Source organism: Musca domestica, unplaced genomic scaffold, assembly GCF_030504385.1.
Source record: "Musca domestica strain aabys unplaced genomic scaffold, Musca_domestica.polishedcontigs.V.1.1 4, whole genome shotgun sequence".
Classification (NCBI taxonomy): Eukaryota; Metazoa; Arthropoda; class Insecta; order Diptera; family Muscidae; genus Musca; species Musca domestica.
The window spans coordinates 29,117,157-29,135,280 of NW_026712328.1; the positions used below are offsets into that span (position 1 = coordinate 29,117,157).

The 18,124-nt window shown below is 35.3% G+C and overlaps 1 protein-coding gene across 2 annotated transcripts in view; it reads left to right on the forward strand.

The window, feature by feature from the left end:
- Window positions 1–16,137, forward strand: part of LOC101893265 (metastasis-associated protein MTA3) — a 34,297-nt gene extending 18,160 nt beyond the window's left edge. Inside the window, exons 3-13 of one of the 2 annotated variants that reach the window (XM_005186916.4) lie at window positions 8,125–8,232; window positions 8,647–8,894; window positions 9,049–9,369; window positions 9,444–9,632; window positions 9,706–9,966; window positions 10,038–10,210; window positions 10,275–10,525; window positions 10,594–10,938; window positions 11,007–11,134; window positions 11,291–11,406; window positions 15,367–16,137. In XM_005186916.4, coding sequence (XP_005186973.2) covers window positions 8,125–8,232; window positions 8,647–8,894; window positions 9,049–9,369; window positions 9,444–9,632; window positions 9,706–9,966; window positions 10,038–10,210; window positions 10,275–10,525; window positions 10,594–10,938; window positions 11,007–11,134; window positions 11,291–11,406; window positions 15,367–15,496 — 2,270 coding nt within the window. In that variant the 3' untranslated portion in view covers window positions 15,497–16,137. The remainder of the gene's footprint in view (window positions 1–8,124; window positions 8,233–8,646; window positions 8,895–9,048; window positions 9,370–9,443; window positions 9,633–9,705; window positions 9,967–10,037; window positions 10,211–10,274; window positions 10,526–10,593; window positions 10,939–11,006; window positions 11,135–11,290; window positions 11,407–15,366) is intronic. The other variant, XM_020038012.2, reaches the window with a different exon arrangement.
- The last annotated feature ends 1,987 nt before the right edge of the window (window positions 16,138–18,124 follow it).

The window sequence follows — 18,124 nt, forward strand, 5'->3', positions numbered from 1 at the left end:
TCTACTTTGAAAATGCCATAAAACAACAATAAATACCCATCCCCAGTCAGCTACCTAACCATTCATACATCCCTACTAATGAGAACAAGGCAGCCGACAAAATCCTTATGCCAAATATTGCAAATAACTTTTAAGGCACGTTAATATAAAAAACAGGAAACAAGACTTGCTAGACCGACCGACTGTTGGAATGCTGGTCGGTCGGTTGGATGACTGGCTGCTTGGTTGGTTGATGGTAACAAGGTATAATGGTGGTGTCATGTGCAGCAGTGTTGTGTTGTAGACAGACATGTGTTGGCTGTTGCATTTTTGTTTTGTGTGTGATTGGAGAAAATGAACCAACATCCTCAACAGATGAGAGATGAATGAGTTGTACAGGCACAGAGAACGTTCATATCCATACCCACACACACGGCCACACGCACACACATTTGTATTGGCCCAGTCATAAGGATGACGGTGATATAACTATGCTGCGACTATATCCTGTCGTCGTTGTTGTTGTTGGTACCAATACCATCTCACTCCATGGTGTTGTTATCAACAAGGGGGTACATACTAACGAAAATCCAAAATAGGTTTAACTAACAAAGCATATACACACAAAGTGTATATACATATATATAGTATTATACAAATGCACGTATATAAGCATATCGCACAACACATCCCACAAACAACAAAATTTCAAACATCTCCAATTCCAATTATTAAAACATTACAAAATACCATGGCAACATGGTGGATGCATTGGCGATAGTAAGATCAATAACAGCTTTTTATGCAAAAATTTACTTAGACGATACCATTTCAAATCAATGATGAAAAAAATATATAGTTTGTAGATTATTAAATTGGCGTATAAAAATTAGTAAGAAATGTGGAACGTTTCATTAAAAATTAAGATAAACACATAGAAGATTTTATTAAAAGTGTATTGTGCAATACAGGATGAGATAAAAAAACTACAACAAAGTCATTTTTTTTTAAATTTTAAATCATAACCATTCTTGGATGGCGCGTGCTGAGTGCGATGGTGCTGAGTCCTGTTGGAATATCCAATGGCTGCGGCCAAAACGTTTGCGTGCCCAAATCTTTAAGACAACCTCCAGAATATTTTCGCGATAATATTCGGCATTTATTCTAATGCCGCGGTCGATTAATACGAGCGGAGAGCGACCATCGGCTGTTATGGCACCCCAGTCAATCACCTTGGCCGGCGCTTGAGATTTATTCACATTTAAATGCTGGAATGCTCTAACGATAGCCATTTGTGGCTTTCAGCCAAATATAAATCACGCTTGAATTCCATCACGAATAACTTTTTTTCTGGAAAATTCTCACCAAAATGCTTTTGTATGCTTGTAAACAATATACAGGCTTGCCATTTTCGACGGACCCATGACTCTTTGGGCCCATTTCAATCGACGAGGCTTGTCCGCAGGCAACATTCTTTGCGTCAATTGCAAATCAATGCGAATAATCCGTTGTAAAGTGGACCGAGCCATGCCCAACTGCTGAGAACGGCGTTTTTGGGATGTTCTTGGGGACCTCGCAACACTGGCTCGTATGGCAGCGATATTCTCGGTTGAACGCCTTGGTCGACTTTTCGTAAAACGCTTTATGGTGTTCTTAGAAGGCGCACTTCTCACATTTTTTAATGTTTTAAAAGCACGTTGAGTTTTCACAATTGACTTCTTCTGTTGAATGTAAATTTCAACTATTTCGCGTGGCGTGTATTGGTTCATGGTAAAAATCTGCTTGGACTGACGCTTCAAACGCGGTATGTCATTAAGCGATGTGACATCTCTGTCAAAAGTTATGGCGTTCCCAAATGGGTCCTTCGAACATGGACAACCCTGTAATAAGCTGTCACTGGAATATTTTTAACAGCTGTCGGACGAGTGGCCTTGACATGACAGCAATCTGAAGTTGATTGCAGTTTTTTCATCTCACCGCGTAATTATTCTGTTTCCACTGGTTGGGTAAATGACAGAGAACTATAATTTTCCGCAGCTTTTCGCGGAATACTATCGAACTTGTCAACAGGTTTCGGATAGTGAAAACCCTAGATTCCCAAACATTGGGATGTTTAGTAAACCATGTATATCAATGCTTTTTTTTAGGTTTGCATTCAAGGAACCTACTACTTTCTCCTCTGCGTCTAACCGGTTTAGTTACCCAGTTCCTACGGTGATATAAAGGCTACGCTATGGCGGACTTCGTCTCCTTCACTGCCTGAACCCCCCGGTGGAAAATAACAAAAAAAAAACAAGTCTCTATGGGTTGACGAACGCTATAATTTCTGTGGATCAGAAGTTTAAAATTTTTGTAGATTTGAAATTTGCACGAATTTCTCATAATATTTGGTATCATATTGGGACTACTTAAAAATCATTTCAAATAATAATATTATTTTCATAATTGTTGATTTTTAGGCCGGAAATGCGATGTAAAATTTTGGGGACATTGCTATATATTAATGTCGTTCTAATCGATAAAGACTTTCAGTATCAAACACATTTGCGCTTAAATGCCAAATGTTCTATTTTTCACTCAAAATGTTCTGTTTTATTTCATTAGGTAAATATTATTCGATCAGCATCCCAAATGACAGGATTCCGCCATGGACTAAAATCTAATCCTATGGTTTATAATTATAGCTTTGATCTATTTCATACTCTTAATATTTTTATACCCTCCACCTTGGAAAGGAGGGTATATTAACTTTGTCATTCCATTTGTAACATCCTTAACTATTCGTCGTAGACCCCAGAAAGTATATATATTCATAATCAGCAAAAAATTCTAAGTCGATTTAACGATGTCCGTCTGTCTGTTGAAATCATGATACAGCCCACATTATTTGACGTAGAGCGCCAAAATTTAGCAGAGCTATTTATATTGTGTCTAGGATGGTTGGTATTGAAAATGAAATATATCGGTCCACGTTCTGGTATAGTCCCCATATAACGGTACCTCCCGATATTCGGTATTTTGATTATTTATGCCACATTTTTTCACGGATTTGGCTGAAAATTGGTACTTGTAGGTCATAATGGATCCCTGTGCGTGTGGCAAAACATTGCATGTATCGGTCCACGTTTTGGTATAGCCCCCATATGAAGGTACCTCCCGATATTCGGTATTTTATTTTTTTTGCCACATTTTTTCACGGATAAAAATTGGTATTTGTGGGTCATAATGGGTTCTAGCATGGTACAATGATATCAAGGTAGGGCTATGATACCATATGATTTTAATTTGTTTATTTTCTTGGCTTAATATGTCTTCTTTATTTGTTCATGTATGTGTTTTCTTTTCAATAACAAAAAAATTGTTCAGAAAACATTCAAATTCGGGTGTTTTCAAAATGTTTATTTCAACGTATGCATCGACAAAATCTAGAGTTTTTGTAGCGAAATAATCCTTTAGAGATATATAGTACATGATTTTGAAAAGAAGTGTTGACCTTTCATTCAGTTATCGCGTTTTTCAATTATTTATTCAAAATAAATGTAACAAGTTGTTTGATTTTTTATTGTTTTGATACTAATTCTGACATTACAAGCCAAACAGGTAGATCTCTATACTTGCAATTTTTTCGAAGTTGGCCTACCTTCTCTTCATTGTACCATGGGTTCTAGTCCGTGTGGCGGAACATTGTATGTATAGGTCCACGTTTTGATATAGTCCCCATATAACGGTACCTCCCAATATTCGGTATTTTGATGATTTTTGACACATTTCTTCAAGAATTACTCTGAAAATTGGTAGTTGTAGATCATAATGGGTCCCAGTTCGTGTGGCGAGTCATTGTAATTATAGGTCCACGTTTTGATATAGCCCCAATATAACGATACCTCCCGACATTCGGTAATTTGATGATTTTTGCCACATTTTTTCACGAATTTGTCTGAAAATTGGTGTTTGTAGTCATAATGGGTTCTAGCTCCGTTGGCGAAACATTGTATGTATAGGTCCATGATTTGATATAGCTCCCATATAACGGTACCTCCTGATATTCGGTATTTTGATGGTTTTTGCCACATTTCTTCTAATGTTTCCTTTACCCTAAGGTGGAGGGTATTAAAAGTTTGGCCCGGCCGAACTTAATGTTTTTTTTACTTGTTCGATTCTGTCCCTAACCCTGACTCCGCGCGTGAGAATCCTGCCATAATTTCGAACTGTAGTTTAGTTTGATCAAGATCTACTTAGCTCGTTGGAATATGAAGATCGACAAACTACATACTGGATCTGTGTTATAGGGTATAGTGAAGGAATCGAAAGCATATTTACTTTTTCGTAAGATTGTGGATATATATCTTTAGATTGGGAGAGCAACAAGGGCAATCTTTAGTTCATGCGAAATTTTAATATGTTGTCTGTTTTCTGATTTTTTACCCATACCCCATGCATTTACGAATGTTATGTAATATGTACAGCTCGTCACATATGCACATATCCATATTAAACACCTCACATAATAGCAATAATTATATGTCCTTAGAGGAGCATTTTAAACTTGTAATTTGATGCTAGTTTTTCCCTCCGGATCAAAAAGTCATAGTGCAACTTTTATTCTTTATTTTAATTTAAAATATTTTTATTGAAGCTCAATTTGTTTACTTTCCAAAACAAATTCTCTTTAGTTGCATCGCGCATTTTTTTAATTTATTTATAATCTTATATTGTTTGAAATATTGTGAAAAAAGGATGTACATATAAGCGCCACTGAATACAATTTTTCTCATCTACTTTTTCTTTTTAGTTTGGTTAAGAACCATCATATTTTCCATTTCCATTAACTTTTTTTTTTTTTTTTTGAAGTTTCGCATGGCTGATGCCAACATGCTTTGTATTCGTGCGAATTCGTCCAACCAACCCCCTGTCCCTCCAATCCAATAAAATCACAAACTTGATGATGCTACAGCAGCAGCCTTGATTGTCGTTTACGTGCTTTTGCTTAAAAATTCAATGTGTTTGGTTAGTTGGTGGGTATGTTGGGGTGAATAGGGGAGGAGGTCTCTGTCTGTGGTGCGTTGGTCTCATATTTCTACCCGAAAAACACTCAACAACCCATCAGCTCTCCCACCATATTCCCACCTATTTACAAAACAACAGCAACAACACAATCATAATATTCTCGGCGGGTGGAGTGTGCCGATTTGGATTTTCTCATCATTTCAATGTGCGGGCCAGTACTTTTGTATATTTCAATTTGCTACCAACTTCCTTGTCTTCCTTCATCTTATCCTTGTACGATGTAGCATCTTTGGTTAAAAAAAAGCAACAACATTCATCCAAATGCAATGAAATCATGCATTTTTTTGTTTGATTCGTTTCTTTTTATTTGAAATTTGCTTTTTTTCAAAAAGTCTCTTGCTTTGTATGGTGGATACTTATAATGGCTATGATGATAAGGAGATTTAACTATCAAATTACGATTTTCTAATCATATGGATGATCCCGCTTTTTCAAATTTAAATACTTACATGGCCTGGCCATGAATTTGAGATAATGCTACGAAATTAACTATTAATTTGAGGAAGAAATTTAAAAAGGATTTTTACCCTTCACTATGGAGGCCAAACTAAATCGCCAAATGTAAACCAATATTTGATTTAATAAAATCTCTAAAAATGTTGTTAATCTTCAGGACTAAGATTTAACAAATTAATAAATGCACGCCTTGTGGATTTTGAAACCCCATCATATTATTCACAATGCCCTTCAATTAAAGTCCCCACAAAAAATGAACCATTTTAGTCCTTATGTCAATTTTATACTGCCGACAAAAACAAGAAGAGTTAAAAGGATTCTACCCATCTAAGAGAGCAATAGGCTATTGTTTTAAGTCCTTATTATGAGATGGAGGTAGGCTATGTCATATCATATTAAATAAAAACTTTTTTCATAATTTAAGCTATGCCTTAATTTCCTATATTGCCTATACCGGTTCAGCCGGAACCAAACACCGATTAACTGGTGAACCTGTATCATCGACTTTGTCGGAAGTCGTAACAACATTTTGTCTCTATATTGTCGATAATGAAAACATGTCAATGGGAATACACAGGGTGAGATGAAAAAACTGCAACCAACTTTAGACTGCTGTCATTTCAAAGCCACTCGTCCGACAGCTGGTGTCGATTGGTTGGTGAGAATTTTCCAGAAAAAAAAGTAATTCGTGATGGAATTCAAGCGTGATAGTGTGATTTCTTTATATTTGGCTGGAAAACCCCAAGCGGCTATCGTTAGAGCACTCAAACATTTAAATGTGAATAAATCTTTTGTGTCTCGTACCATCGCTCGTTACCGCGATACTGGTAGCGTAGCCCGACATCAAGGAAGTGGACGGAAGAAAGAAAAAAATGGTTCGAAAAGTAAAGAAGCGACTTGATCGAAACCCACAGTGACCGAAAATGGCTCGTGAGCTGAACATATCGCAATATTCCATTCGGCAAATATTAAAAAATTAGCCCGGGATAAAGCCATTGAAATTCCAAAGAGTGCAAGAACTGACACCGCAACAGAAAGAAAATAGAGTTAAAGAATTGCTTCGCTTGGCCGAAAGTGGTGAAGAACCGAAAAATAGAAGGAGTTGGCAAAAGTGAATGAACTTTGCTTATTATGTCGAGGATCGAATATGGGGTTTTCGGAAATAACATCAAAATTTTAGAATCAGTTTAGATTTTTTCGAATTGGTCACCTTTGGCACGAATTATGGCCTTCAAACGGCCAATGAAACCGTCACAGGCTGCCCGAATGTTGCTCTGCGGTATTTTGGGCATTCGCGACGAAGCGCTTGCTTGAGGTGATCGACACTATGGTATTTTTTAGTGCCAACCTTGCTTTCCAAAATACTCTAGACACAATAGTGCAACGGATTGGTATCCAGATATTTTGGTGACCTGTGCGCTGGAAATGAAGCCAGGAACGAGTACTGTTGGAATGTCCAAGGTCTGCGTCCAAAATGTTTGTGTGCTCTCCAGAATATTTTCGCCATTACATTCGGCATTTATTCTGATGCCACGGTCGATTAATACGAGCGGAGAGCGACCATCGGCTGTTATGGCGGCCCACACCATCAGGTGCACATTTTCAGCTGACCTCTTTGGCAAGTAAACACGATCATTTTATTTGTTTGCAAACTGCTGGACAACGAATGTTTTCTCATCGGAGAAGAAAAAATTCGGCAGTTCATCACTTTCGGCCAAGCGAAGTAACTCTTTAGCTCTTTTGAGTCTATTTTCTTTCTATTGCGGTGTAAGTCCTTGCACTTTTACCTCGAGCTCATTTTTCAGTATTTGCCGAATGGAATATTGCGATATGCTTACGAGCCATTCTTCGGCCACTGTGCCGCGTGTTTCGTTCAAGTCGCTTTTTTACTTTTCGAACCATTTCTGCTGATGTTGCTGTTTTCTTCCGCCCATTTCTGCTGATGTTGCTGTGTTCTTCCGTCCATTTCCTTGAAATCGGGCTACGCTACAAGTATCACGGTAACGAGCGATGGTACGAGACACAAAAGATTTATTCACATTTAAATGCTGGAGTGCTCTAACGGACGATAGCAACTTGTGTTTTTTCAGCTAAATATAATCACGCTTGAATTCCATCACGAATAACTTTTTTTCTGGAAAATTCTCACCAAAATGCTTTTGTACGCTTGTAAACAATATAATGAGCTGTCACTGGAATAATGTTAACAGCTGTCGGACTAGTGACTTTGAAATGACAGCAGTCTGAAGTTGGTTGCAGTGTTTTCATCTCACCCAGTATATATGTTAATGTTACGATACTCGTTACATATCCAACTTATTAAAGCATTTGTAGAATATTGAAAATATTTAAAAAAAAACTGTCAACGTTGATTGACCTTTTAGCTGAGTTTTGAGATAGTTAAATCAAAACTTCCACAGACTGATTAAAATTAAAGCTTAGTCCTAGATTTTGAAAATACGAATAAGAACTTTTGAGATTGTAATCTAATTTTAAGAAAATATAAGCTTTATTTCAGCGAGTTTTTTTATGTATGAATATATTTTGCCTATATTTCCATTACTTTTTTTGGTACAATTCAAAATTGAGACATAATTATGAAATTTCTTCTAAATTATGTAGTGGCAACTGCTGAAGACTCCCCTCTGGCAACGAAGCTGAAGAAAACATGGCTTAGAACACCAGTAGGAGAAGAACAGGCGGCACAAGCTGTGCTAGATCCTTCGATAGGTATCAAACAAAATATTCATATATTATAATTAATATTCAATTATTATTTCCTAAATTGTTCGTAATTGGTAGAAAAATATAGAGATTGGCTTATATTTTAATTTTGAAACAAGTACATTTAGTTTTCTAATTTCATTATGTAGCAGTTAAAATTGAATTTGTATTTATTTACTTATGTATGTGCATATTAGTACGTGTAGTATAGCAAATTGGTAAAAATAGTAACTTAATAAAATTCCGAGGCCAGACACAGAAGATTTTCTCTAAGAAAATGTATGTTTTTATTGGATGGAGTTTCCAAATTCCTTTTGATTTCTTTTAAAGAGAAAAAAATTCGTGTCTGGCCTAGAAATAACGTTTCAGTATTCTGAATTCTTTTATCATATTTGCTGTCTTTCTTTTCGATTATTTTAGCTGCCCTTGATGAAGAACGTACAAGTCCTGTCAGCACAGCTGGTGATAAAACTGGCGTGGCTGGCAACAACAATGCATCTTCCGAACGAAGTGAACCCTTAACAGCTAAACAACGTTATCAAATCAAACATCGTGAATTATTTCTCTCACGACAGGTTGAGTCATTACCCGCCACACAAATACGAGGCAAATGTTCGGTGACATTGCTAAATGAAACGGAATCTCTGCAAAGTTACATAAATAAAGACGTGAGTCGTAAATTTCCAATGTCCGAAAAATGTTAGAGCTAAAATTTCCTACGCAATATGGAATTATCCTTTGTTTTTGTTTTTAAGTTCGATAAAATTTAGCATTGTAAATATTATACTGATCCCCATTTTGTTCTCTCTCCCTATATTTCAGGATACCTTCTTCTATTGCTTAGTATTTGATCCAACGCAAAAAACTCTTTTGGCTGATAAGGGTGAAATACGTGTGGGTAGTCGTTATCAAAGTGAAATCCCTGCAAAGTTAAAAGATACCCTAACGGATGAGCGTAAATTAGAGGAATTAGAGACATTGGTTTGGACACCGCATCACAGCCTAAACGATCGTAAAATCGATCAGTTTCTGGTTGTTTCGCGTTCCATAGGCACATTTGCACGAGCTTTAGACTGTAGTAGTTCAGTTAAACAGCCCTCTTTACACATGTCAGCTGCAGCAGCAAGTCGTGACATCACATTGGTTTGTTATTTTCATTATGCGCGTAGACTACTCGAGGTATTCATTTTCATTTTTGTTTCTTCCTTGCCTTACAGTTTCATGCTATGGACACTTTGCACAAACACAATTATTCCATAGAAGAAGCAATGTGCTCCTTAGTTCCTTCCACTGGTCCAGTTTTATGTCGAGATGAGATTGAAGATTGGAGTGCTTCTGAGGCAAATCTATTCGAAGAAGCTCTAGATAAATATGGCAAAGATTTTAATGATATACGACAAGATTTCGTAAGTTTTAGAAAGTTTCAGAAAATTTAAGAATGTGGGTTATTAAAACTTTAAATTTCGTAAATGCTTATAGCTGCCCTGGAAAACCCTAAAGCAAATAATAGAATATTATTATATGTGGAAAACCACAGATCGTTATGTGCAACAGAAACGTGTTAAGGCTGTCGAGGCGGAATTGAAACTGAAGCAAGTTTATATTCCGCAATATAACTCAAATAAAACTGCTGGTACTAAGGGCGGTAATAACATATACAATGGCACAACAAATGGTGGCGCAGATGTTTCAAATATGGCTAAACCCTGTGAGTCATGTGCGGCCATAAAAACATCACAAGTGAGAAAAGACCTTACAACAAAATCCTAAGGCCGGCTTAATATTCAAATTTATCCTCTATCTCATTCCAGTGGTATCCATGGACAACTGGTCATGTGCTGAGTCGTTTGTGTCAAAATTGTTGGGACTATTGGAAAAAGTATGGTGGTCTCAAGTGTAAAAACGATGGCAATGATGATAAGAAAAAATTGGCCGATCAGGATGATGACAAAGTCAGTGATTTATCCAATCGTCAACTGCACAAGTAAGAAACCACTAAAAACGGCAATATTTTTTTAAATTAAATGCCACAATCATCCCCCTTTTAGGTGTTCAATTGTCAGTTGTGGTAAAGAATTTAAACTGAAGACACATTTAGCCCGGCATTATGCCCAGGCGCATGGTATTGCAATTAGTTCGAGTTCACCCAGACCCATAATGAAGACACGCACGGCATTCTATTTACACACAAATCCAATGACTCGACTGGCTCGTATTATCTGTCGACACATAATAAAACCCAAAAGAGCGGCACGACAAACATCGTATGCCATCAACACACAACTGGTAAAACAAGAATGTATGTATCCTTGCTTGGTTTGTTTTGCAACAAACATAATCTTACATAAATGTTTCCAATATTTTTAGTTAATAATCGCATGAGTGGCAAATCTGAGGCAGAGATCAAAAAAATACTGCTGTTGAAGAAGAAAGAACGCGGTAGTGTAACAAAAATTGCCAATCGTTTGGGTTCACCTGGTTCAGGGCCTCACGAATGGCTGATATTGACACCTAAGGATAAAATGCCAAAACCTGATATAGTCTTTTTCCCCAAGCCGCCCAAAGCACCAGATGGCAGCCTCTTGTATGATCGCATACCGAATAAGATTATAGATTTAGAAAAGGATTTAACCATAATACCAGCACCAGCACCAGCGCCATCGGCACTGCGTAAAAGAGCGCACGAAGAAACCCAACTTAATGGTACAGAAGGTAAATATGTTGTTTCTATTTTAGTTTTTAATATCTCATTATTAACAAAATATTGTTGATAATTTCAGTTACAATTGTACCGGCTGGCCCACCTACCAAAAGACCAAATAAGGATCCCATGCCCTCACATTGTCCGAGTCCCGAACAATTTGCTGCCATGATGGCTGCTTCAGGGCAACCCTTAGCTAGACATCATGTAAGTTACAAAACACTCTTGGTATTTTTTAGGCCACCATAGAGTGTTATGACATGGATTTTGAAATTAATTATTGTGTGAACTTTTGGGCTTTCAAGCATTGCATCTCCAGTCGTGTATTTGTAATTAGTATTATTTGCTCTTCGTTATTTATAGCTAAATGGTAAACCGAAAATTGCTCAAATGGCCCGTACTGGAAATGGACGAAAACAGGTCATTAGTTGGATGGATGCACCAGACGACGTTTACTTTAGAGCAACGGAAGCAAGCAAGTAAGTATATATGGTAATAAATGTATTTCTTTTCAAAATATCGAACGTATTATCACAATCATATTTTCAAATATTTTTTATAATTTATTTGGGCTGTTTTAGATGGCATTTATACAGATTTATATACATTTATCTTAAGCTATTTCATGTACTCTGCTTGGTTTTAGGTAAATTGCAGTCTAAATAATCGTTAAAAAGGGGGTTGTGATCAATTCCTTAGCAAAAATTAGTTTTGATTTTGACGTGTGTGACTCTAATTCAGGCAAATTAAAAAGCCTGTATCCACAAATCTTTTGGAGTGACATAGGTATAATGCGAGGTTAAGAAAAGTCACGCACCATGTACGTGGTATGTGGGCTTGTACCGCACTCTGAACTGATATGCAGAACCATTGGCTTCAATGGCTGTCCCATAGTAAAAAAGGCAGCTGCAATATACAAAATTTGGTTGCACCAAAACTAAATGGAATTTGTATAGTGAGTCTACGTTTGTCAACTAGAGTATATGGGGTATGTTTATACAGTAGATCAAGCAGATGCTTCTCGATATGTCTGAGTTCTTACCAAAATGTGATGGTTTGAATTACTCCTACGGTAGCAATTAAACATGAACTGCAAAAATTAAAGAGGCACTTTGTTAGAGTAATTAGTAAGTTGAAGTAAATCTCCATTGCTTTTAAGGTATATTTTTCTACACTACAAGTGTCGCCGGATAAGGACCTAATGAACTTCCTCCTCCTTTTTATTCTGGGCCAAATATCAATGGTTTTGTGCAGAGCATACACATCCAAATCTAGTTTATTTCTTATACTCAGCTCATGCTGTAAACATTAAAAAAGAATCAATTTCATGGCTAATTTTTGCATTTTGCTCGCATCGATGAAGGTTGCAAGTTCGATGATGTCTCCGTCTTGGAGAAGTCTTTCTTTAGGTAGTCTAGCCTTTCCTGAGATAAATTTAGTAAAAAAAACTACCATATTAAAATTTTATTTATTTAAATTTAATTTAAAAAACATAATATTTCTTCGCAGAACATTTATTTGTATTAAAAAAAAAAAACTTCAAAACCGTCTATCTTTAGATGATATTATTTAGGACCACATATATAATATAAAAGGTTGTTGTTTCGGATCAAAATAAAAGAACTCACAACATTCAATTAGTGACGCTAGGTTAGAGGATGAGCAGCTATAATGAAGTCGGCAACTGCTTTAATCGGAGGGAATTGGACTTAGGAAGATTTAGTGAAGATAGGAAAATATAAACTGAGAAAGAAAGAGGGGATTGAAATATACCCAGTCTTAGGTCACGCCACTAATTTCTTGATGCCCGGTTCCCAAATACCAGATCCTTCGATGAGAACAGACCTTCGAAAAACTTATTCGAATTTCTACAAAGAGTAAAACTCACAAGAATTCGAGTGGGAGCGCTCCTGGGAACAGAAAAAACCTAATTTTCCGATGTCGGAATGAACCTGTTTTCCCCGTTTTTGAGTAGGAGCAAAATTCTTTCGAAACCGAGTAGATTCTACTTTGTTGAACACTCTGTTAGTTTTTGTCATACCGTTTGTATTTCTACGTATGTGTATTTTTTCTGCACATGATCACACCCCCTGTTCTCTCCTCTTCCCGTCCCACTCTTTCCCCATCTTCTACAGTACGCAGCAACATCATTACCTGTTTGCTTTGCACACAAACAAGCAAACAATTCTCTCTCGCTCTCGCTCATAGAGCAAAATCTTGTTCTATTTTGAGTGATTCTGCTCTCACTCTAATTTTTCAAACAGAAGTGGCTCGGGAGCACTGCCTCGCAAAACAAAAGAGTAGTATAAAACACCCACTCTTCGAGCAATACTGCTCGCGTGAAAGAGAGCCTTTTTGAATCCGTTGACATAATGCCTCATAGGCTGTTTGACAGCCTTATCAATCAATGGATCAATCCACAAAGAACCACCTCCAGATAGTTCGTCAGTTATTTCATTCCGCACTATATTACGAAGGGAGATAGAGATTTGGATATATTAGATTTGGTTCTTCATCGAAGGGAGAGGTAAGAGCCTAATCTTGTACTATCCGATAAGCCTGAGTCTTTTGAGTGTTGGACAGTGGCAGAGCAAATGTTCGATAGTTCATATTTCTTCGTCGTCCCAATTGAGTCTGCATTAGTTTGTGTAATTTTTTTCCCATTTGTCCACTACAAATTTAAGCTCGGATTCCATTACGGGAGTAAAACCGTTTGTCTGCTTCTTTGATGGTGTTGATGGCGAATCTTTCCACAGTAATGCTTCTATTATCCTGATGGCACACTGGTGCTTCATAGAGTGTAAAATGCTTAAATCGATTTGAAAGTACAAATATTATTAAAAATCTTAATTATGCCCTCTTTATAATATTACAACTCATGAGACATATACTCTCAATGTATGCATTATTTATTATTATTATACCCTCAGCCATATGGCTAGAGAGGGTATATATCATTTGATACGGAGATAGGCAATATCGGTCCACTCCTTCTGGTACCTCCCCCACAAAAGGTCGAAATTTCCCAAAAATATTTTTTCTACACGGAAAGAGAAACGAAAATCCGATTGTGCTCTAACTTTGCAAATCCTAATACTTGCGTCAGTAACCCACAAAGGGTCAAAAATTTGAATAATTACAATTCTTATAAAATGTGATGTGAGTGTCCGATTGTCTTTAAATTTTGACACATCCCAACAATTTTATTAGTCTAAGATGTGGTGTTAAGATAGAGTATATCGGCCCACTCCTTCTGGTACCTCCCCCACAAAAGGTCGAAATTTTAAATATAATTTAAGCTCATAAAACGCGAAATTAACATTCGCGATTCCATTTAGACTTGACACATCTGAATATTTCTATTAACACAGGATCTGTTATAAAAACGGTAGAGGTCGGACTAATCCTTCTGGTACCTCCCCCATAAAGAGTCATAGTCTTGAATAACCAAAACAATTATAAAATCCGAAATAAGCATCAGGATCTCTTTAAATTTCACACATCTCATTATTTCCACTAACAAAAGATCTGTTGTGAAGATGGGATATATCGGTCCACTTCTTCCGGTATCTCCCCCACAAAGGCTCAAAATTTTGAATATTTATGAAACTCATAAAACGCGAAATTAACATACAATTCCATTCAAGACTTGGTACATCTCAATAGTTCCATGAACACAAGATCTGTTATAAAGATGGTAGAGATCGGACTATTTCTTTTTCAACCTGCCCACATAGTGTTCAAAATTTTGAAAAACTCTACGCTCAAAGAAGGCGAAATAAGCATTCAACACTCTTCAAATTTCACACATACAAACATTTTTCCTAATACAATATCTGTTGTGCAGATGATATTATCTGTGAACACCTTCTGGTACCTCACTCACAAAGTGTCATAATTCTCAATACTTTTATCTGTCATAAATTGCGAAACAAGTCAGCGATTCTTTACAACATGCAATATCTAAATATATCTCTCTTTGCCAGAAACCTGAGATGAATGTGGAACTTATGTTTTTCCATAAATTGGATATAAATGTTAAATTTTCTTGTAATATTGCCTATACCAATATTTTTATATGTATTAGATGTAGTTTGGAAATGGAATACTTCGGTCGACAACATCTGGTATCTCACGCACATGTTAACATTTTCTAAAAATTATCATATATGTCATGTAAAGTGAAGGAAGTTCATATCAAATTTATTTAGATCCGATACGAAATGGCCAATATTGGTCAATTCCTTCGAAACCTACTCCATAAGAGGTCAAATATTTGAATAATCTAACAGAAGTAAAAATACTTTTAAATAATCGTACATTGGCTTAGGGTATACATCTGTACTTTTGATACTTCTGATACTTTTTAACTCATTATGAAATTGCTTGCTGCTTGGTAATATCAACAAATAATTATGTATTTTTTATCTTCCTTACAGAAAAGCGAGAAAAATTTTATCACCTACCGATCTTAGACGAGCAGCTCGAAAGCCTTGGCGTAATATTCCTATTGCAAAGCCTCACGTACCGAGCAGACCCATGGAATCACAGGTTGTGATATTAGACTGACCGTCATCGGCGGCATCCTTAACATCAACCACATCAACATCATCATCAATGATTGAACAACAACAACAACAACAGCAGCAGCAGCATATTTCACAATATCGCCCACAACTTCCAACTACCAAGCAAATACCATCAACCCAACCATTTCGTTATACAATGGATGCCCTATTGAATTAGGCGGCAAAGCGATTAAACCCATTCAAATAGAAGAATTAGATTTAGGACAAACTAAGGCAGAATCAGATGGGAATCAGATGGAAGTTGAATTGTTACTCGACGATGTCAATACCAATGAATTTTAGAAATTTTGTTTGGACATTTACAAAAGCAAAACAAAAAAATAATGCAACTTTCTTGTACATAAACAAATTGATAATGATGGCAACTTAACACAAAATATAGTTGTTCGCTTAACAGATGATGAGAGCTATACATACAAAAACCCACACATATATAATTATATTTTATAGATTATAATATAAAGAACTTTTTATGAACAACGACAAGTATAATTTCTACGCATGAATTATATTACTACATACCATACACACACACAAGCAGAATGATATAAATCTACTTCTACCCCTCTTCCATCTTTTCACGCAACGTCTTTTTTATATAGAAACAAAAAAAAAACAAAACTAGTTCTAAAGTCCATAATAATAAACAGACAGTTCAGACAAAAATTCACATAAAAATCCCACATATGTATGTATATTTACCTAATTATTCAGGTAATGAAATATACCAAGGGGGTCTAAATATATAATTATATATTTTTATTTCTAAAAGAAATTTGTTTAATTAAATCGAAGACGAAAATATCATGATTGTTGTTATATTATTTTGTAAACGTATTTTCTTATTTTACTTTAGGGTTTAGGTTTTTACACATAATTTTCTGATTTGATTTATTGATAATGTAAAATTTAATAATGATATTGCCTGTACGATTTGTGTTCAGAAGCCCATATTTCTTCTTCTTACATTCTTAGTACATATTTATTTTCTGAATAAAAAAAAAAAGAAACACAATAGCTAATTGGCATAACAATCTAATATGGTTGATTTTAAATGCATTCATATTTTCAAAAATGTCAATTAAAAAAAACTGAAAAGAAAAACATGTGCACCGATGCCAGACAGAACGACCAATAACATGCAAATGAATGTTTTAATAAATTAACAAAACAAAAAACAAACAGTCCAAATATATCCTAACTTTATGCAAAATTTAATTTTCAATTTAAAATATATGTATATGTAAGTCGTCATAATTATTCCGTTTCATAGATGTAATTCAAAGAACTTTTAAATGCAATTCTATTTAAATAGAAATTTGAGGTAATTTCAAATTGAAAATAAAACAAAACTATTCTTAAAAAATTCTAAAAGTACGTGTTTCCATTCCTCCATTCGAATAGAAATTTAGGAAAATTCGACCATAGAGACTTAAAGTTGTCGTTTGAAAGAATTCCCATTGAAAACTTTGCAAACGTTAAAAATTTATGCTGGATGATTCCAAGATTCATTAGATTAATTTCAAATAATTTGATTCCATCCAATAATTTTTTTTTTTTTCAATTTAATTTGAATTTTGTTTAATTATACCATTTTAAGCCCGAGTAAACTTACTTTTAATAAAATTCTTTGAATTAAATCTGAAATGGACCAGAATCGTAATTAAATAAATATATTTTTGTGTATTTCCAATTACAAAACAGGAAATTCCTTAAAATGTATGGTTCTCCTCAGCCAGAAGAGAAAGGATGAAGTTTTAAGACTACTGGGAAATAATTTATTGATATTACTTATACAGGCATGTCACAAAATCGTATCGAAATGGTTTGAATTTCTCAATTCAAAATCGAACGATTTTATTTTACCTTTTTCAAATTTCGTACGATATATTCAATATAGTAACATTAGGGGAATGAAAGAACGAATGAATCAATGAATCAAATCAAAACAAAACACATGATTATATAACATTGTAGAAGTGTAACTGTTGAAAATTATTCTGGTAATGAGAATTTTCATTATTTTTTACGCAATGCCGGGAGTTTCGATTGTTTCTGTAATTGAGGCGCAAAGTAATGAACACAATACTAAAAAATATACGCCGGAGTAATTTAAGAGAAGCTTCTGACCGAATTCCTGTGCCTGCCCCTAAATTATTAATTAATGATTAACTAATTAAACAGCATTCCACAATACATATTTCACATGTTTTCAGATACATTTTTGTACAAAATTCTTTTTTGTGTGTTCTTTTTGTTTCGTTTTCTCTCTTTGCTTCAGTTTATTATTCGTAATACCACATGGTTTGGTTTGTGATTTTGGTGATTTGGCAACACGTTGTTAACAATTGCCTTCGTCTATTGAGGCAGCATTAAAATTTTCCATTTTTTGTGAATAAAAAGATTAAAAATGTAAATTTAATTGTGTATTTGTCATTAAGACAACATTTTTAGTAATTAAAAGTATTTAAGAGTGTTTAAAAAAAACACAATTTCACTTGCAAAAATAAAAGTGGTTTCAAATCGAAAAATGTTGTGATTTACATTTTCTGAATAAGCTAAATACGAAATTAAAATCACTTTCGTACCGAATTCATTCTTGTGACAT